This window comes from Fukomys damarensis, unplaced genomic scaffold (assembly GCF_012274545.1).
Source record: "Fukomys damarensis isolate Sample0158 unplaced genomic scaffold, DMR_v1.0_HiC HiC_scaffold_9, whole genome shotgun sequence".
NCBI classification, from domain to species: Eukaryota; Metazoa; Chordata; class Mammalia; order Rodentia; family Bathyergidae; genus Fukomys; species Fukomys damarensis.
Window position 1 is genome coordinate 8,139,057 of NW_022900921.1, and position 20,882 is coordinate 8,159,938.

At 48.3% G+C, this 20,882-nt stretch overlaps 1 protein-coding gene across 1 annotated transcript in view; it reads left to right on the forward strand.

The window, feature by feature from the left end:
- Positions 1-20,882, forward strand: part of Galnt10 (polypeptide N-acetylgalactosaminyltransferase 10) — a gene marked incomplete at its 5' end in the record, with an annotated part of 202,670 nt that overhangs the window by 119,601 nt on the left and 62,187 nt on the right. Inside the window, one exon of the mRNA XM_010639832.2 lies at positions 6,588-6,754. Coding sequence (XP_010638134.1) covers positions 6,588-6,754 — 167 coding nt within the window. The remainder of the gene's footprint in view (positions 1-6,587; positions 6,755-20,882) is intronic.

A 20,882-nucleotide genomic window follows, 5' to 3' on the forward strand; every position in this document is an offset into this window, starting at 1 on the left:
AAAAAAAAAAAAAAAAAAAAGAGAGAGAGAGTAGATTAAAAAGAGAAAGATAGACACTATCATGGCTATGATCCAAGCTAAGTCTCTTACTTTGAGTTCTAAATAATGTTTAATTCCACAACTGAATTAAATTAGAAGTGAATTTAGTCTGTTGTAGTTTTGTCTACTTTCCTTAAAGCATGGTGGTGTTTGCTTATCTCCCAGCAGGCTGTGGGGCCCAACTCAGGCTAGAGAGAGCCAGGGCTCTCTGCTGGGTAATAGCTGCACTATTGTATCTCACCCGTGGACCCCAGGCAATTTATTGCATCTGCCCCCACTCCCAAGCCCTCTTCAGTCAAGCAAACCTCCTGTGAAATTGGGTGGAAGGCAGGAATTTTTGTAGCAAGGTAGATAGTGCCTGTCTTGCTCAGCCACAAAGGACTCAGCTGAGTTAAGGGAAAGGGATTTTTAAGAAGAGGTGCTTGCATTTGTTTGAGGAAGCCGACATAATGAAGTCGAAGGTTCCCAGAGAAGACTGGCTGAAATGATCAAAGGGATTACAGAGGTGGGAAAGGAACCGAGGAAGGCTTCCTGGGGCCCGGATAAAAACCATCCAGCAAGATTGAAGAGCAAATGGGGACATCAAAGAAGCCTGGAAGGCCCCAAAGAAAAAGAGAGAGACTGCTGTCGGTTAGAACTGGACTGCTAGATTTGGGGAGTCCAATTCACACAGATGGAAATGAGCTCAGTGCCACAATGCGCAGGGTCCCTGCCTGTCTGGTCTGGAAGGTTCACCTGGGGGTGCGGGGAGCTGGGGGAAAAGGCCTTTATAGCTTCCCTTGGTGCCTCTTACAAAGGTAAAATTTGAACCTGAGAACCATGGACTCTGCCTGGGTTTTTCATTCAACAGTTCTTGCTGAAAAATATCAGACACCCTGAAAAGTTGAAAGTACAGTGAGCGCCTGTGTTTCCCCCATCGAGCTTCTGCAATGAACATTCTGTAGTCGCTGTGTCAGGCGTCCGCCCAGTCCTTGCTCCATCCCTCCATCCACTGCACTCCTTGATGCTCCCTTTCAGAGTCCGCTGCAGAGACCCCCACGCAGCAGGCTGCAGTGACACACAAAGGAGACTCTTTGGGTACATGCAGTGTTTCAAGGTCTCCCGAAACTCTTCTTATTTGGAGGCCCTCCCACAGCACCTTTCCCTTCTGGGCTCTGAAATCCCAGTTTCTCCAGGGTCCCGGGAAGAGTGAAGCAGTGTCAGTGGGGGCGGTGACCACAGGTGATTACCAGGCCTATGCGCTGTCACCTTCAGCCGTTGCTGCAGCTATAGGCTCTGGGTTCAGTGTTGCTTGTGTTTTAAGAAAAGCCAGGGGTGAGGGGTTTTATGTGTGATCTGCTTTACACATTCTGCAACTCAGGTTTACGTCGTACGTAAAGTACTAGTTATTTGTGTGAAGTAGCAATATTACATCTTCTGTTGAGCATTTGTTTTCTATAGCTGCCATAATAAATTATCATGCATTTAGGAGCTTAACACAGCATGTGGTTTATTTTTACCAGCTTAAATAACACAGATGTATTCTTCTAACACAGCCCGACGGTCTTATCAAGCTAAACTCTAGGTGTCAGTGCCGGGCTGTATTCCTTCCTTGGGTCTCCAAGGGGACCTGGCTCATCTGGGGTTTTGGCAGAGTTTGTTCTGAGGACGGAGACTCCTGTGCCCTCACTGCTGTCAGCTGCAGACCCATTCCAGCCCGCTGAGGCTCCACCTTGTTGTTTTGGCTCATTCTGTAACCCAAAAGAAAGATCCTCTGTTTTCAAAGACCAGGTGGGTCACTACACCTGAATCCCCTGGATAGTCTCAGGCTCTTCACCCTCGATCTGGTCATTGTCCCTTTTGCTGGGGATTCAGGCTGGCTCGCCCTCAGGGCTGATGCTCTGCCCACCGCATCTGACGTCCTGCTGGAAACTCCAAGTGGACAGTTGCTCCTTCTGAGCCCGCCAGGTCCTCGGGTCCTCTCTTCGGGGCCCTCTCACCTCCCACAGGACTACATGGAGTGAACGGGCAGCACTCTTGCTCACTGTGTCAGAAGCTGAGATGCCCCCTCTTCCCTGAACCCTGCCAAGCACAGGCAGGGACCAAATTACTGCCCGCAGGAGAATCACTGCCCAGGCTCCACAGTGCAGGGGGCTGTGTAAAAGACAGGGTCTGGGATGTGCTGTAAAGACTGTGGTTGGACTCTGACCGCATTCACCCATCCATTCAGCAAGTATGTTCTGGTCACAGACTGTGTATCTGGTACCGTGCCGGGCATCAAAGTCCCCTCGTCACGGCATTTACTTTCTAATGGGGAGAGATGCATGAGCAGTTGCCTCCATAGGATATATAAAGTGTGCTACTTGCAATGAAGAAACACTTGGGGTGCTGTGGAATAGAATTGAGGCCAAGAAGCTTTTTTTTGGTTAAGGACCAAAGAGTAAATGTTTTAGAATCTGAGGGCCATCTAGGGTCTCTGTTCCATATCCTTCTTTTGTTTTGTGTTTTGTTTGTTTTTACAGCTCTTTAAAAATGTAAAAATTATTTTAGCTCGAGAGTCACACAAGAACGGCCTGCCAAGTTTATCCCTGGGCCATGGTTTCGGCTGATCCCTGAGATGGAGGATCAGCAAGGACTTACATACACCTGGGGAAGCAGCAGTCGCCGAAGACTTCTCTGAGCAGATGACATGTGGTGGGCTCGATGCCTCCTCTCCTTTGCTCTGAGGTGGCCAAGCCCAGCGGTGTCACTGTAGCGTGCGGCACCAGTGGGAATCCCCCTTCTGGGCAGGCCGCCTCGCCTCCCTGCCTGGGATCCCAATGCCCTCTCTCCAGGCCGGTGGCAAGCCCTGTCTTGTGTGTCCTCGGGGCTCCTGTGAAAGTTGGATAGGAACACGATTCGTGGGAGTTGGCGTGATGGTTGTAAGTGCAGGTTCTCAGGTCAGATCCCACCCATTTTTATTTGTTGACTCTGGACAAGTTTGTATGACCTCTCTGTGCTTCAGGTCTGTCAGGTGTGAAATAGAGGCTTCATCCTGCCTTCTGTGTAAAGCGGGCTTGCTGTCCATGTTGTAGTGAACAGGAGAGCACCCTGCCCACTGCCTCTCTTCTGACCCCCTACCCCCAGTAGCACCTCCCAGCCTTCTTTCTCTCTGGGAATTGCCCTTGGTAGCAGGGAGGTGCCTTGGTCACATTGCTTGGATAGAAAGGCCAGGCCTTTGTCTCAGTCTAGGACAACTCGGAAAGGCCATCTCAGCTCCAGAACTGAGCTCCCCAGCAGCCTCACTGGGATGGGCTTTGTCTGCCTCACCTGCCTGGCTCACTTGCCTGCAGGTGCGTCTGCCCGGAGTGCTCCCCAGAAAGCCACCTGCACACTGTTTCTCGTGTCCTGGCCCAGGGAACCCATTCTTCCACTTGTCAGTGTGGATATTTGAGGATAGTGATTCACCCAGAGTCACTGTTAAATTATGCACCGCTGACCCACCCTGAGAGACTGTCTGGTCAGCCAAAGACTCCCCCACCCACGCAGGATGGCCCTTTCACAATCTCTGTTTTAGAAGCCCAGTAAGTGGTCTCCCTAGTGCTTCCTACTTCCTCCTGAAGCTAAATGATAAGACTTGGTATAAAGCAAATAAATAAGCTTTCTTTGTATAAAATGGTTGGTGTGACCAAATTGACTTGCTTATTATTCCCTGAATTGAACTTACCTGCTTCTTTAAGAAAGAAAAAAAAATGGTCTTTTTATGGCACAATTTCTAGGATGTATTGCTAAGTTGAAAAGATAAGGCACAGAAAGGTGTATAGCCTGCAACCATGTAATCAAGAAAAGATCAAGGGGACAGCAATTTATATATGTAGTTACTTCTACCAAAGAAGCAAAGAAGACAAAGCAAGGATTAACCATGCAGTAAAATGTGTTGTAAGAGGAGAGGGAAACTAGATGGAGTTGTAGGTAAAAGCCAGAAATCTTTGAAACATCTTTTTTTTTTTAGATTTCACTTTGGAACCATGTAAATACTTTATATAATTATAACAGCAAGATTAGATGAGAATTAAACAGTAAAACTGAAACCCCCAAAATGAAAAGTTAGTTGAAATTGATGGGCCCAACTGTGTATTAAGAACCATGTAAAGAAGAATTACTCAATTAGCTTCAAAATGTAAAATTTGACTCTACATCCATAATAAAATTTACCATGCAGATTTCTTAAAAATCTGTAAGAATATTATACCAATGTCATTGGCATTGCTTTCATGAAACTATTACATGTTGTAGGAAGAGGCAAATGAGTAACGTAGACTTCTACCAAAGTAACTGTAATATATAAAACCAGATAAAAACATTGCAATAAAATTACATAGATCAGTACACCTGATGAATATATGTACAAAAATCTTGAACAAAATACCAGCAAACCAAATGCAGCAATGTATAAGAAACTTTAGATGTCACAGCCACATAGGCTATCCCAGGAGGGCAAAGTTTATTCAACATATGAAAAGCAATCAGTGTCATATAACATATTAATAGAATAAAGGACAAAACTCCTTGTCTGGCCAGATGCAAAAAAAAAAGCATTTCACAAAGTCCATTGTTTCGGGATAAAACACTCAGCAACTGGGAATACAAGAAAGATTCTCAATCTGAGAAAAACCCACACAAACATTATTCATAATAGTGAAAGAATAATTTTTTTTTCCTGTGAGATCAGATATAAGACAAAGATACCTGCTCTTACCCCTTCTGTATAGCACTAGACTGGAGTCTCTAGGATAACTAGACCAGAAAAAGAACTAAAAGGTATGTAGATTGGGAAGACAGCGTATGTCTGTCTGTAGATGACCATGCGTGTCTGACAGACTGTATGGGTTTCTGTCCCTGGGGTATCCTGAGGAATGTGCAGTGGGCCTTCCATGTCTCCTACGGGTCGCACACACCGCCAGCTGTGAAGACATTGCCACAGTACTGTACTGAATTAGCTCAGGCCTTTAGACCTAGCTACCAGTTCACGGCTGGGGGTCCAGTGACTATGTTAAAATGACATTATAAAAAAGAGGCAAGCAGCAAAGTACAGACTGCGGGAGACCCTGTAGGACACATGGCCCAGTTTCTTCAGCAAACAAAGTATAAGGAAAGAGTGGGCAGCTTATGTGTAAGAGATTTAAGAGAAGTATCAACTAAATGCAGTGTGTACACTTTATTCTGATTTCAACAAACCAACTATAAAAACACTTAAGACCGAGGACGTTTGACCACGAACTACATGTTTGGTGATATTAAAGAATGATCATTTCTTTGAGGGTGTTAGGCTGCTAAATGCCCGCAGGGGCAGGGCCTCCCACTCCGTCCCATGTGGCTTTTAGGGAGCAGGACCTAGCAGGGAGAGGAGAAGCTGAGCACGTGAAGCCCACTTTATGCTTCCAAACACATGGATCAATGAATCACTTTTCTTCCACTGGAGACAAATGGGCAAGAAATGATGTAGACTAAGAAAAAACAGTTTGTTTTTTTTTTTCTGTTACAGTCTCGGTACAGAATATTTCTGTGACCAAATATGTGGGATTTTTTTTCCCCCGCCGACAAGTGATTTTCCAACTCTGGCTGCACGTCCTGTCGAGTAAGAGTCAGATCCCACATACTGAAGACTTAGTCTTATGAGACTATCCCACTGCAAGTCGCAATCACAAATCCAGGCTCTGGTACTTTTGACCACCCAGCTATACATTAGAGCTTCTTGTGACAGAGTCTGTGGGGTTAGTTTGCTAGAGCTCCTCACAGAACTTCAGGGAACACTTCCTCTTTCCGGTTTATTACGAAGGATATTACTGCCAAGGGCAGAGGAGAACAGCTGCCCAGGGTAAGTTATGCAGGAAGGGACATGGGGCACCCATACTTTGCCTGGACACATCGTCCCCCCCAGCACCGTACCCGGGCACCAGCCCAGCAGCTCTCCAAACCCACTGGTTTAGGAGCTCAGGAAAGCTGCATCACACCAGTTCACTCAGTGCCTCACTCAGTCTCCTGCCTCTCTCCCTTTGCTGGAAGTTTCCAGTCATGCTGTTGCCTTTCCGGTGAGCAGCCTGCTTCTGGAGCTTACAAGAGTTGGACCCATTAGAACAAAAGATGCTCTTATCACCAGGAAGTTCCAAGGGAGTTCGAATCCCTGCGTTAGGAACCAGGCTCGAAAAACAAACATTGAAACAGAAGATCCTCCTAGCACCTCTAATGCTGAACAAACTACGAGTGTTTTATAAGCTCTGCACCAGGGACCAGGGACAAAGGCCAAAGCATAAATATTTGTTTTGATGGGAAGGGAGGCCAGAGTGTCACGGGTGCCCTCTGCTCCTTGAGGAGTCATGGCCTCACACCAAGCCACGGGTCTTTCTTGATAACCCTCCTTGCTGCGTGTGCAGGGACGAGAGGCAGGTCTTTGGGGTGCCAAGGAGCAGAAAGTTCTCTGATGACCGAGGTTCCCCCAGCTCTCACCAAGGTCGCAGAGGCTGGCGAGCAGGTGGTGTTTGAAGTGAGCCTGACCCTGCCCTCTCACTCCCGTTTGTGTCTTCCCCCAGCTGCAACAGCAAGCGCTACCTGGAGAGCCTGCCCAACACCAGCATCATCATCCCCTTCCACAATGAGGGCTGGTCCTCCCTCCTGCGCACCGTCCACAGTGTGCTGAACCGCTCTCCCCCCGAGCTGGTGGCAGAGATCGTGTTGGTCGACGACTTCAGCGATCGAGGTAGGGCCAGCCGCTCCCAGCCTTCCGCTTCCTGTCCATCTTGTCACTCCCTAGGGATGGCATGGATTCCCTGCCGCCATCTCAGCATAGGGTCTCTGTTCCTGCTGTGCTTGCCGCAAGCCAGGCCATAGACCTGGCTGCGCACACAGTACCTCACTCAGTACCCACAGCAGCCATCAAATGGATCCTGTTTTTATCCCCTTTACATCAGTTTAGAAATGCATTAAATGCAAAAAACAGATGCTTGATAAACAGTGGATCAAACGAGTAAAAGATTCACTTTCATCTAGCTATCTATCTGTTGTAGTCAGGGTTTGCAAGGAAATAGATTCAATAGAGGACACATGATGTATAGAAATATTTTATAATATCCACCCAAAAAATCAAATGCAGAGGAGCGCAAGAGCTCTAACCACACACGAGAGGCCCAAAGAACCCAGCCGAGGGCCTGGATCCCACCGCAGTGTCCTGCACAGTCCAGCCAGAGGTCTAGAGTCCAAGGCAATGTCTCATGCCTCAGGTCCATATTGAGGATCTGCACCCAGAAGGACCAAAGGTCAGGGGTGGAAGCCAGAAAGCCTGCACCAGTGGGGCAAAAGATTTGTGTCACCAGGCTGAGGGATCCGCATGGGAGCCAGGAAGTGATGCTCACGGTGAAGATCAGAGCTCCTCTGATGAAAGCAGCCAAGTTCACATCAGGAAAACCAAACGCAGTGAGCTTCTTCTAGGAAGAAAAACAGCCCCGCATCTTCCCCTCCAGTTTCTTTTTACACCTTGGCGACAGTCCTCAGGTGGGTCTTCCACACGCAGACCTCACTGATTCGGTTCAGCTGGGCCTTCCAAGTTGACCATGAGTTAATCTGTCACACTGTGACTTTCTATTTACCGCATAATGTGAGATCCAAGACTGGTGTCACTGGCTGCCGGAGGCTGTTATAAAAGAACTAAGCCTTTTCTCTCTGCTGCTGCTGCTTCTTCATCCCCGTGGTCAGAAAACAACTGCTGAACCTCTGGGAAGTTTGCCTTTCCACAAGCAAGGAGGGAGGGCCAGGGATGCCCAGCCTTCTGTCAATCTTCGCCTTCTTGTCAGGAACGCCTCCCCCCGAGACTTCCGGCCCGGAGTCTGACATCTGCACAGCCTGCCTGCACAGGTGGCTAAGAATGTGAACGTTTTGTGTTCAGTCTGTGTACTAGGGGCAGGAAAAAGAGACACGAGACAGAGGTGTCAAATAAGCCCACTTATAGCCAGCTCATGTCACAGATGAGGAAACTGAGACCCAGAGAGGTTGAGGACTCACCTGGGGTCACATAGCTCTTAGAAGGAGACAAGGTTACTGAGCCTCTCTTCTGGCACCGGGCATGTGGCCTTAACCACACACAGAGTCCATCGGTGGTTTAAGGGACCCAGAGGTGGGGCCAAGATGAAACCCGCGAGAGAAAAAAGCCTGCCTTTTGGCCAGGGGCTTCCGGCTCACTCCTGCCAGGAAGCTTTCACCAGATACCACAGAGTGGACTGCTGCCCTTTCCTCTGCTCACCTTCTCCCCAAAGCGCCGAGAAGCAGTGGCCAGAGGGATGGTGGACAAGCTGTGACCAAGAGCCCGCAGCTGGCCAGGCTCAGCAGGGGAGAGTGACCTGCACTAGGGCTCTGGGCTCTGGTGCAGGGCTGGCTAAGTGTCAGGCAGCAGGCCGGCGGCAGCTTTCCCAGCAGCTCACCTGCCCACACCCTGTTGTACTGCGACACTTGCTGTTGCCTTGGCACAGGCCTCCGTGTGCATGTGACGTACACGCTTTGGCTCGGCTTCCCAAGTCCGTGGAGTCTTCCCTGGTTGCTGACGCACACGTGTTCTTGGGGCACCTGTGCTTTTCCAGCCCCTCGCCCGTCACGGGCAGAGTTAAGGTCTGAGTTTGGGTAGGTGACCTGGTGCTGTGTGTCCTTCCAGCCAGCTGTGCGCTGTGTGCCTTCCTCGGCCCACAGTCCCGCTCTTTTGCAGACAGAAATGGCCTCGGATCCTGTCCCTGCCGCATACTAACTCAGGCACTCCGCCTCTGTTTTTGGGTCACCCCTCTGGGAAATGAAATCACAAAAGTACCGACTGCCTGTGACTGTTCAGTGAGCTAGTAGGTGGAAAGTGCACGGGGCAGTCCCTGGCAAGAGCGGTCATTAAAAGCCAGTGTTTAAGCTTGCAACTGTGACTACTGATGACATTGTTTAGGCTGGTTCACAGGAGAGAGAGTCAGGGTTAAATGCAGGCACAGAAGTACAGGATTGGGCTCCCCTGTCTGTGGCTGAAAGTGTTTTTGCAAACTGTAAAACATTCAACAAACGGGCTGCTGTTTGACCTTCCACCTAAATTTCCCTGCCTCTTCACCCTTTTTCTCAGCCACCATGGAGGGCCCATTCCAGCACCAGGCTTATACATTACCTCATTTGTTCCTGACAACAACCGAGGCCTTGGAATCCGAAGTCACAGATAAGGAGCCTGGTGCTAAGAATTGTCCCTGAGTGTCAGCCACCACGAGGTGCCCCTCAGACTCAAAGCCCACGCCTGTGCTCGGCCGCGCCTTCTACCTCCCACTGCTCTCTGCTTTCCTTTTCCCAGGCTCCTCTCCTAGCTTCTTCCTGGGAATGGGCTGTGTCCTCCCAGCTGGCTTCCTGCTGTGCTTTCCCCTGGGCCACAGCAGCCAGAGCTGTGCATACTGCTTACGCTCTCACTCCCACTGTTCTGTACGGGCAGCTCCCCAAGTTCCACCCCAGGATCTCGCGAGCTGTGCCTCTCTCCAGGCAGCGTCTTCTCGGTGCCTCTCAATGCTGTGTCCTCTCTGGCTGTCTCCAGTCGGCCCCCGGGGCCATTGTGCATGACTCTTGCGGGTGACTGCGTGGCTGTTTGCCTTCCACCCAGATCATTGGTGGGTGATTAATAAATGTTTGCGAATTAGGGAGTGAACGAGGAAGAAAGATTCTTGCACATGCATAGAAAAGCATCACCAGCAACCAGGCTGCCTTCAGCCAGCAAAGCCAACACGGCCATGGAAGACTTGGCCATTCCTCTGGCGACCGGGCTGCCCACGTCTTTGCATTTCAGGCTGAGCATCCTGTAAGCTGTTTTTCTGGAACACCAGCTGCCCTGAGTGGACCCTGCTCTGAGCATCATACTTCTAAAGATGTAAAATAAACCAAGCATCAGCCAGATAGGAAACGTGCATTTGTCCTTGTTCAGTTAACAAAGAATTTCAGAATTATCCGGCCAGTGACTTTGACCATGCCCTCAGAGGAGCCCAGGCTTGGGAGTGGAGAACGTCCTGGGCACGGGTGGGCTCAAGAGCTACCTCTGCTGGCCTGCACGTTTGCTTTCTGAAAAAGTGTTGACCAGGAGGCACTCAACTGCTTAAAAAAATGTGAAAAGCACAGATGTGTGTAGCTCAACCTGCCTGTTGCACAGATGGGAAACACGAGGCCTAGGGTAGTGAACAAGAGTTAACTAAGAGCTCATGACTACCTGATTGCAAAAGAGGGACCAGAACCCCATTCTTGGGCTCTAATGCAGTCCTATCGGTCCCTACCAGAGCTGGTTGTGTATCTGTCTGTAGAAGGACATCACTTCCTGTTCCTAAGGCTACTGCTCCAAAACTGGCCTTCCCATTGTAACAAAGAGCAAACTTCTCACTGAAGGAGAGCCCACTGTCAGCAGCAGCCTGTCTGGACTCTGAATGTTTTGGATCTCTAACATCTCAGTTTCCTCAGTATTTTTCTCAGATGTAAAGGCAACATAACCTTTCCCAACAAATGTGTCAGTCGTGACAAAGGTTTGTGTTCTCAGAATGGCACTGTCCAAGTGCTTCCGTTTCTCCAGAGAGCAAAGATTCTAACTCAGCGTGGTGCCGTGCTCACGCCCCAGCCAAGAGACCAAGTGCTGTCCCATTTCACAGCCGATGGAGAGAACTGAGGCCCCCGATTGCTGCCCTTTTCTTCACCAAGTAACCCTGGAGCCCAGAGAACTCCCAACCCACAGCCCTCAGTCCTGCACGTTAGCGCTCAGATTTTGCAGCCTCCATCCTTAAAAAAAAAAAAACAATCATTATTCTTGATCCAAGAAGGAATTCTCAAGGCAGCTTTGGAAGAAAACGTACTCAGCAGTGATTGTTCTAAAAATGAGATTTGGGAAGAACAGTTTCAGAATTAATGCAGAGAACTGTCTAAAGTACAGCAAATGTGAGCTACCATAAAAGACAGATTTCTCTGGGCCCCATCGGCAGAGGCAGTTCCCAGACTTGAAATGCACAGATTCTAACTACGGGCTAGATTGGCACAGCCTGGCAGAAGGCATTTTCCTCTGCAACGAGTCTCCTGCAGGATCCCTACAGCAACTAATTATAATTCGGCTAAGGGTCAGGACCCAGGCTAGGAGGAGACTTGGAGCAGAGGAATTCTTGAAATGAGATCTCAAGCTTTGTGCAGGCAGCACCAGGGACGAGGATGGAGGCAAACGCTGACACCAGGATGATCCTGGCCCTGCTTGCAAACCGAACACTATGGTTTTCCAGGGAACGCCAAAAGCTCGTCAAGTGTGTGGGCTTTGCTTGAGGATTCGAAGGACTTGAAGGGGTATCTGAACTTATGAGAGGGAGGGGAGGATGCAGATGTGCCTCTGGGTGGCAGTGCCTGGGCAGCAGATTTCTGTTAGGAACAGCAAAGGAGGTCCTTGTTCCCTTGTCCGTTCCCGTCCTCTCCTTCCCTCCTCGCCGTTGAGCAGTATGTTTTCCCCAGAAATATGGGCTGTGTAGTAGTGGAAAGGATAGCTGTCTTCGGTGAACTGTGTGCTGGCTGGAATAGAGGGGATCCCCTTGGCAGCCCTGTCTCTCCCACACAGGAGCAGGAGCCCCCCCGGGCAGGTCCCCAACAGGAAGTCCTTAGGGCCATGTTTGCAGCAGTATTGGCAGGTTGTTGGCAGTGACTGGTACTGGAATGAGTGTGGGCCTAGTAGAAGGCCCTAGTCCTTGATACCAGGGTCCGAGGTCCTCTTTCCCTGGTGGCATGTTACTCCCAGTGTGCACGCTCACATCATGCCAGTAGTGGGAACGTATCACAGAAGGGTCTCTCTGTCTGTCTGTCTCTCTCTCTCTCTGTCTCTCTTTCTCTCTCTCCCCTGTGCACATTGGCTCTGCAATTCCTTTTTCCCCTGTTAATCTGTCACATCAACAATAGACACAGAGCTAACCCATTTATTTTCAATAGCTACATAATACGGTACTCTACAGCATGAATCTAAAATCCATTCCTTTTCATTATACTTTATGTAGTGGTCACCCAAACATACTTAAGTTTGCACGGGAGTTTCTCTTCCTTGGCTTTGTGCATCACTTTCCCCATCCTTATAAAGTTACTACCACCTGTGTCCTCCAAGGCAGTAGTGGTAAGCTGGACCCCCAGATATCAGCTGCGTGTGGCAGAGGCCCATCCGGGCCCATGGCCCAGACCCTCTTCCTCTTCTTCCTGTCTTCTGTGCCCTGGGGACTGGCTTATAGCAGAGGAACCTGGCCACTGGGCAGGGCAGAGCCCCTGCAGATGGATGCGCCCACAGGAGGCAGGCTACAGCTGGCCACACGGACACAGTGCCCCCGGCCTCACTTTCGCTGCCTCCTTGGCAGGAAGTCACTTTCCCTCCCCGGAAGAATGATGGCCAATAAGGGGTTCCCCTGCGGCTCAGCGAGTGTGTTGGTAGGTGGCCAGTGGATCGGCGCTGCTGGCGGGAGGGACGTCTCCTCGCACCTGGTTCCGTGAGCTTACGAGTCCCAGATCTTAAGGATCGGGCTCTAGGTTCTCACCATTAAGAAACCCACAGGCTTTCTTGAGTCTCTTCCCTTCTGATGGATTTGACGTCCTGAACGCCTCTCCCTCAGACTCCAGAGGAGAGAGCTGCTAAGAAGGTTTACGTGGTTACAGAACATCCATTAGTTTATAACGAGGGAAATCTATAAACCTTTTCGTGGATACCCACAGGGTGCAAGCATCAATATATTTGGGGGACATTTTGTGTATCTTAAAAAAATAGGATTTTGTGAATCGAGCACTCTATAAATGATTTACTGGAAGAGCCCCCCCGCCCAAAAAAAATCAAATAAATCGCTCAGATTGCATCAAAAGCCCCAGTGATTGGAAAAGAAACATTTCTGTAATGGAAAATAGCTGCATTACATTTTCAGAAAGGAGCTGAGGATTTAGCTGAATGGTTCCGGTGCCTGCCTTTCAAGCACAAGGATCCTGAGTTCGATCCCCAGTACCAAAAAAAAAGAAAATTCAGAAAGGTGACACTTCTCTTGAGGTGGGTAGACCTTCTACATTTTTAAAGACTTGGTGCAGCAAAAGTGCTAAACCAGAGATACTCTCCTGATTTTCTTGTGGGGGTTAAAGTCTAACCTTGTCTGTTGTTTTAGTGTTGCCTTACCCACATAATGAGGGAGAGTGTAGCGCAAACCAACCCATCTTACATGTGTCACTCACGTCTAGCTCAGTGAGTGGGGAGCTGAATGTGCTGGCTTTGTCAACATCCCAGAGGGAAAAGAAGCAATAATAATAATAATGCTGCATATCACCTGTATTGCACCTGCTGTGTGCCAGACACTGTGGTAAGCAACTTAGACACATTGTCTCTATTTTTACACAAAGCCTCTGATAGCTAATACTTGCCTAAAAGGAAAATGCTATGTGCAAGTACAGAGTTCAAACAAAAGTACAAGAAATTCCTCTTCTCTCTGCACCCCACTTCCTAAATAAAACAATCGCAGCAAAAACTTTTGGGTAGCCAGGGAGTAATCATGATACTCCATCCTTGTCTAGATATCTAATAGGTATGTTTTCCTGTTTTCACTTATTCCAAGCATTAGCTAGGTCCTCTAAACAGCACCGTTCTAGCACATTAGTGAAGCACATTGGCAAAAGGCTGGTAACAGCTCCAAACGCCCCAACGCCACGGCAACCTCCGGGGAGCCGTCACAGAGACACTGCCGGGCTTCACCCCGCTTTCCTTGCAGAGCTTGCAGCCCCTGAAAGGTTCACGCGTGTCCTGTGAAGCAGCCACAGCCCCAGAGCCAACCTTGGTTTGATTTGAATCCAAAGGCGTCTTCAGAGCTGTTAACATTGGAAGCTTAAAATGTTACCAATTGTCATAGCCAGAAATAGCCAGTGTTTGACAGCTCTGAGCATCAGGAAGGCCACATCCACACGTTTGTACATCACTTACTTCAAAAAATTTCCAATACAAAAAATGCAGCACTGTCATCCGATATAGGGCATTGAAAGTTTAATTTCTCCCTTTTTTTTTTCTGTCTTTCTTGCTTTGCTGCCTCAAATTGGCAAACCTTATAGAAGTGTAATTTTTGCAGCGTTACATAGAACCAAGAAGTAGACATGTGTCGAGGCCACAGTAAGTAGCTCCGCTCCTCCTGCGTACTTTAATGACACCGTTCTCTGTGATGTGTTGACACATGCGTGCTGCTTTTTCGAACTTCTGAGGATCCTCGTGTACACTGAGTCCCTTCTCCAAAAACTCGAAAAACTTCGTTCCTTCTAAAGTGATGAAAAATGAATCATATCTGTTTGCAGACCTCCCAGGATGCCCACACGGCTCACACATGTCGTGTAGCTAACAGATCCCTATCGTGGGCAGTTGGTTCTCCACTTAGGGGCCTGTTAAGGAATGGGAATTATTGGGCACTGCTGATGATGTGCAGTGTGGTGGAAATTCTGCCCAGCCTTCTCAGAAACAGTTTTTTTCCCCTACCCACTGTCAGAATATGGTCTCGATCATAACGCACAGAATATGGTCTCGATAATAATGCCCTCTGGCCTCGCTTCTTGAAGAACTGCAGTCCCCTTTCCGGAGCTGCACGGCAGCCAGCAGATCTCCTCTCAGCTGGCAGGAGGAAGGACAAGCCCCAAGCTTCCCCATGGGACACCTTCCCGCCGCCGTAGGATGAGGACGCGCTCAGCAGGAGTGAGTGCAGTGACCTGTAATGAGCCCTTCGTCCTGAGCAGGAATACTGCACATACTCTTTGCAGTGCACACAAAACCCTCACTCCTTCCCCTCTCAGGCCAAGGGAAGGTGAGCACAGCCAGGTTATGGAGCAGCTCCTCATCTACTGGGCTCCTTGTCAGGCCAGCCAGCCGTGAAATGCAGATGTGCTGTAGCCCTGTCCCATCCCATCCTGCCCCCATCCTGGAGCCAGTGCCTTCGCTTCTGGTATGAACTAGAAGAGCTGATCTCCCAGCCCAAAAGCTGTGCTGCCCTCCTCGCTCGTACGAGTTGGATGAGGATTAGTGAGACTGTACCGTACACCCGCTCAGCGCTCAGTAAATCTTTAGTGTTAATGAGACTGTGTTTAGAATGGTGCTTATTATTATTACTGCTCACTGAAACCCTGCGCTTCCGTCCACCTCAAAGCCTCATTCCAGGGGTGAGATGAAATTAGAGTGTGAAATTGCTTCATGAGCTACAAAGTGCAATAAGCGCGTGGAAGAGGACCTTGATTTCCACAGAAGGGAGGACCCCTGAAGAAAATACTCCAATCTGGAGGCTGAATAAAGAATGAATGCAGAGGCCGTATCCAGAACCTGGCGTGTGTCCATGTGGCTTCTGGTTCCAGCCGAATTCGAGCAGTAGCTATGAACTCTCCTCCCTGTCAGTGACAGGGAGGGGCTTGGTAAAATGCAGGTTACAGGGCCCTCCCTCTGAGGTTCTGATGTGTTGGTCCTGGGAGGATCCCTGCAATCTGCATTCTTAGCAGACATTCCAGATTATTTTAATGGACCCCCCCCCCAAAAAAAAAAAACCAGTCAGTGTTCGACCTGGGATGTAGCTTAGTGGTATAGTGCCAGAGAGAAAAAGGGTGGGGGAGAGAGCAAAGGAAAAGTGCTTAGATGTGTGGAAACAAGTGTGACAGGCCACTAACCCGGCCTGGGCGCGTGTGTGGATGGTGATGTCCTGGGTCACCCTAAGTACATTTTCCCCCTTGTGGGAAATTGGAGGGCTCTACCCTCAGTCAGACCCCTGCTTTTCGGGATGCCTCAGGCCCGTGTGCATTTATGGTCCCACGTTTAATTTCAGCCACTATTCATTCATCCTGATGATCTTAAATCATTAAACAGTTGTATCCCAGCTTTGAGGGCACTAATGATATCCCTGAGAGGCGATATTATCTGGAGGATCAGATACACTCAGTCAACACTGGACTGTTTTTTCCCCACTCGTCAGAATTATACACTTGCAGGATTTTTTCAGCTGCTGAGTGTGTTTTATATAACAAGATCTCGGGCCTGCAGAGTTGTGGGTATCAGAGCAGGAACACTCTCGTGTCGGTGTGCACTGGCGTTGCCCGGGAAGTGTGTGGAGCATGCGTGTTCCAGCCCTGCCTCTGTGGACCCAGGAACCTGCCTGTCACCACCTCTTGACGGATGGTAAAACTCTTTACCGATACCCTGAACCGAGGTAGAAGGAGACCTCAAGGATTATTTGATGGAAAAAATACTGAGTAGGAAAACAGTGCCCTCATTTTTCCATCGGAAACCGAAACCCTCAAAGGGAACAGCTCTCATTCAGCGTGCCGTGGCCGAGGCGCACCTGCACCTCTGGCCTGCAGTAAGGATCGAATGAGGTAATGGACGCGAAAGCGCTCTGGAGCATATTCAGCACTCTATAAATACAGCGAGGCACCGTTACTTTCAAACTGGAACAGCCTTGTGACAGAAATGGCTTGGTACTTTGTCTCTAAATTACCACAATCATCTGTTTGAGGCCCCAACCAAGCCCTTAACTGAATTCACAAGGCCTGGGATAAATTCCTCCTGAAATGTCCAGTCAGTTTTTTGTTTTGTTTTGTTTTGTTTGTTTGTTTTTATGAGAGAATGTGCTTAGGCCCCTGCCTTATCCTCATTCCAAACCTTCCTGCTTGTTCTTTTCCTGGCCTGCCTGTTCTGGGGTCGACTGAATCTCCTCCAAACTTGGAGCCCCCGGGTTAAAAGCCTTGCTCTCCTGTGGCTTCCTCTGTTTCAGGAAGACCCTGTTTGGATTCCCTTCAGATTTCTTCCACTGTGAAATAAGTTTCTGGAAAAATGTTTTGAGAGAAGGAGTTCAAGAACAGACGCTGGCTCTATTCACATTTCAACCTTTATTTTTAAATATTTCTTCCACACTCCTACGGATCCTGCCTCTTAGAGTGCTCTCCACATGCAGAACCTCAAGTTCAAGCTTTTGCAAGTTACCCACATGGAAAGTCTATTTTTACATGTGGAAGCAATCAAGACTTTGCACTGATGGTAGAAGACTGAGTGTTCCCAAATAGCAGACTTCAGAATTCCGGGAATTTCTGCCCTGTTTTGAAGAGTCTTACCTGAGCTGTACGGTTTAGAGATGACACTGGCCACTTGGGCATCTGCTTGGAGTCATCCAGGTGGCTCATGACAGATCCTGCATGTGTTCAGGCAGCACCCGTTGCTGGCCAGCCCCTCCAAGATACCAGGCCCCTCCAGAACTCAAGGGCACAGTCAGAGTCCCGAGGGCCAATCTGTGTCCAGGGAGCTGCTGTTGCTGCAAGACCTTGCTCTATGCTCAGAACATAGGGCTTCCAGCAGCAGGGATGGACTCTCTGGTGTTGTCCTCCTTATCCTTTCAGACTCCCCCCTTGGGTCACACGTGAGCTAAAGCTAATGCCCCCTCCAGTTTGTGGAGACATAGCTGACAAGTAAAAATGTTTGAAGTATACAACGTGATGATTTGGTACACATATACACTGAGATCATTACCAAATTCAAGCTAATTAACACATCCAGTTGTCACACTTAAGATCTATTATTTTAGAAAATTTCAAGTATATAATTCAGTATTGTTAACTGTATTTGCTGTAGCATACATTGGGTCTCCGGAACTGATTCAGCTAATAATCAAAAGTTTATACCTTTTGAGCGACATTACCATTTCCACCACACTTCTGCCCCTGCAGTCCCTGCTTGAGTTCAGTTAATTCTACATGTGAGATCATATAGCGTTTGTCTTTCTTTGTCTAGCTCATTTTACTTACCATCATGTCCTTTCGATTCATGTGCATTGCAAATGGCAGGATTTCCTTCTTTTTAAGGGCTGAATAATATTTTTCTGTGCTTGCATGTGTGTGTGTGTGTGTGTGTGTTACATTTTCTTTATCAATCCATCCTTAAGTCGATATTTATGCTACCATGTCTTGGCTATTGCAAGTAATACTAGAGTGAATATGGGAGTCTGGATATCTCTTGGAGTAGGGATTTTATTCCCTTTGGATATATACCTACAAGTGAGTTGGCTGGATCATGTGATAGTTCTCTTTTAAATATTTTTGAGGACCCTCCATACTGCTTCCCACACTGGCCATATGGAAAATACAAGCCAAGGCTCATCTTTTAATATATTTTTTACCTGGCGCAGTCATGTGTACCTGCCCCATTTGAACAGTCAGCTAATTGCAAACACAGCATATGAGGCATACACTCTCAGCACGGCACTTTTCATTGTCTTAACAGATATTTCTGTTGTGACAGCCTCTTTGCTCGTATCCCAGGGTGCCATGTCCAATTTCAAAAGCCCCCTTGGCAGTACCAGGAACGAAATCTTATGCCCACCAGTTCTCTTGAGGATGCTGCTGCTTTTATAACAGTGTAAAATCTCACTTATACAGATTGTTTTGTTTTGTTTTTTATTTAAATCTGAATGCCTGGGCACTGGACCCTTGAGTTCTCAGAACCCAAGGTTGGGTGACCTTGAGTCAGTATTTAACCCCCTTCTATGCCTCAATGAGCACAACCAGGCTGTTTCCAGAGGGAACTGTGCAGGTGAGTTGAGGAATTGATGCTCAGAGCAGCCATTAACCTTGGTACACACCCTTGACGGAAGTCCTCATGTTCATCTGTCTCTTCTTCATTTCACGTTCTAGCTACACCTTGAAGACTCCAAACTCAAGCCATCATTACTACTAACCACCAGTGCCACTAGTTAACAACTTAATATGTGCTGAGGTCTGTTGAGTTACAATCTCACTGTATACTGTGAGATTGGCATTGTCACCTCATGTTACAGGTGATGTATCTGAGTATTAGCAAGGTCCCGCCTGGACAGAGGTGAAGGATACCATAGGTCCAAACCAAGTTTATCTGGGTCTAGCGTGTGCTACTCCCTTTGTGTTACCTTCTAAGGATTTAATGCTTTATGTTTTCCCCACTTATTTTCATAGACCCAATCACCCTTGGTTCTTTGGCTTGGAAAATCAGGGCCAGGTTAAGACAGACTAAATACCCACCTATCAGGAGAAAGAATGAAAAAAGTAGCCATCTTTCTGCCAGACTTCCCACTGCTGATTTGCTGTGCTCTCCACCCCCACCGCTAAAGCAGAGTGATTTCCCTTCCCTTCAGCCTTCGCGTCCCTGGCGGACCTTACATTAATCCAGACATTGAAGCTTTGTTATCTATTAGAAGGCTGTGAGCGTGAGGTATCACTTAAAGAGCTCTCTGTCCATGTGACCGTCTTGTTCTGAATCCCTGCTCCTGCACACAACGGGACGGTGCACATTTATTTATCAGTGGTGCTTCATCACTGCCTTGGAGCAGTCCTGTTACTCCTCCTCCATAGCCCAAGCGCCAAAGGAATGGTTGGCAATGCAGAGAGTATTGGAGTCCCTTGTGCGTGGTCAGTCACTTCTTCTTCTTCCTCTGCATCTTGATGGACAGCCATACTTGGGGGGTTTCCCTTTGGTAGTAGCCTAGGGTCGTGTTGGCTCTCTTAGATAGCAATTACCCCACTCTGGCCTTTCAGAAACTGTATCACCCCTAGGTCGCCATTCACACCGCACCGCATTAGTCGTTAAAGTGTAACGGCCGGCTGTGGTTTCATTCTCCCTCTTGATTCTTTTGCCCAGTGTTTGGCGTCAGTGATACAAGAAAGCTCTGTGTAGGCCGTGGGGAAGATGCCCTGGATTTTCCTCCCTAAGTGCCACCTCAGTTCACCGGTGTTATGGAATGAAGTTTGTCAAGTGACTTTTTCAGACATTGGTATAAAAGCAAGTAGACAGGCTTTGGGTCCGGCCCTGCCAGTCAGCGGCTTGGTGACCTTGAGTGAATGACATTGCTTCCATGTGCTACTGTGACTGCATCTATAAAGGACGGATGACATCTGTGACCCCAGTATGCTTGAAGTCCTAGAACCCTGGGACAGCTTTCCTCAGCTCTTCCCAAGTGTACTTGTAACTTGATGCCTTGGAATCACCTTAATGAGCATTTCTAAGGCTGGAAAGTATTTGTCCGTGCACAGAATGACCAGTGGCTGTGTTTTTATAAGCTCAAGGCAGGGATTTATGTCTTCTTGTTTCTAAATCTTGACTCTTGGGTGATATTTACCTTTATTTTTCTTTTGTGGCACTGGGAATTGAATTCAGGTCCTCGCATGTACTAGACAAGTGCTCTACCACTGAGCTACATTCCCCCACCAACTGTTTACTTCCTGTTACCTCCCATATGCCCGTGCTCAGGAGATCTTTTCCCTTTTAAATTTGCTATTTGGAATCAGCTTGGAATAAGGAATTCAGTTACTAGCATTTGCAGATGTTACCTAAAATACTAGAGAGTACATGGATCCCAGGGCTCTCACTTGTGAGTGTAAGGAGTGGTTAACAACCACGCGGATGACGAATGGGAACAGTCAGGGAGGGTTTCCTGGAGGAGGCATCAGTGTCTCCTGAGGGAGGTTCCTAAGGTAAGGGGACAGCATAACAGGACCATCTGCTAGCCGTCCTAGCGGGAGGCCAAACCTCTCAAATTGCTGACCTCTGTCCTCACCACAGCTTTCCCAATCCCTCAGGGGACCTGTAACCTAATGAAGGATCCCACTTAAGAAATGCAGTCTGAGAGTTGTCACTGAAACTCTGCAACAGCAGCCTTTCCATCTGGATCCTTGTGATGCTCCTCACTTCCATGTCAATGCCTGTGGGTTAATGTGAACAGTATTGGAAATCGCAATTGATACCAATAAGCCAAGATCTCTGCCTATGATAGTTATCAGTTATAGAAGAACCATAAGCCACAGTCCCCTCTGAATGTCCTAGACCTTTTCTG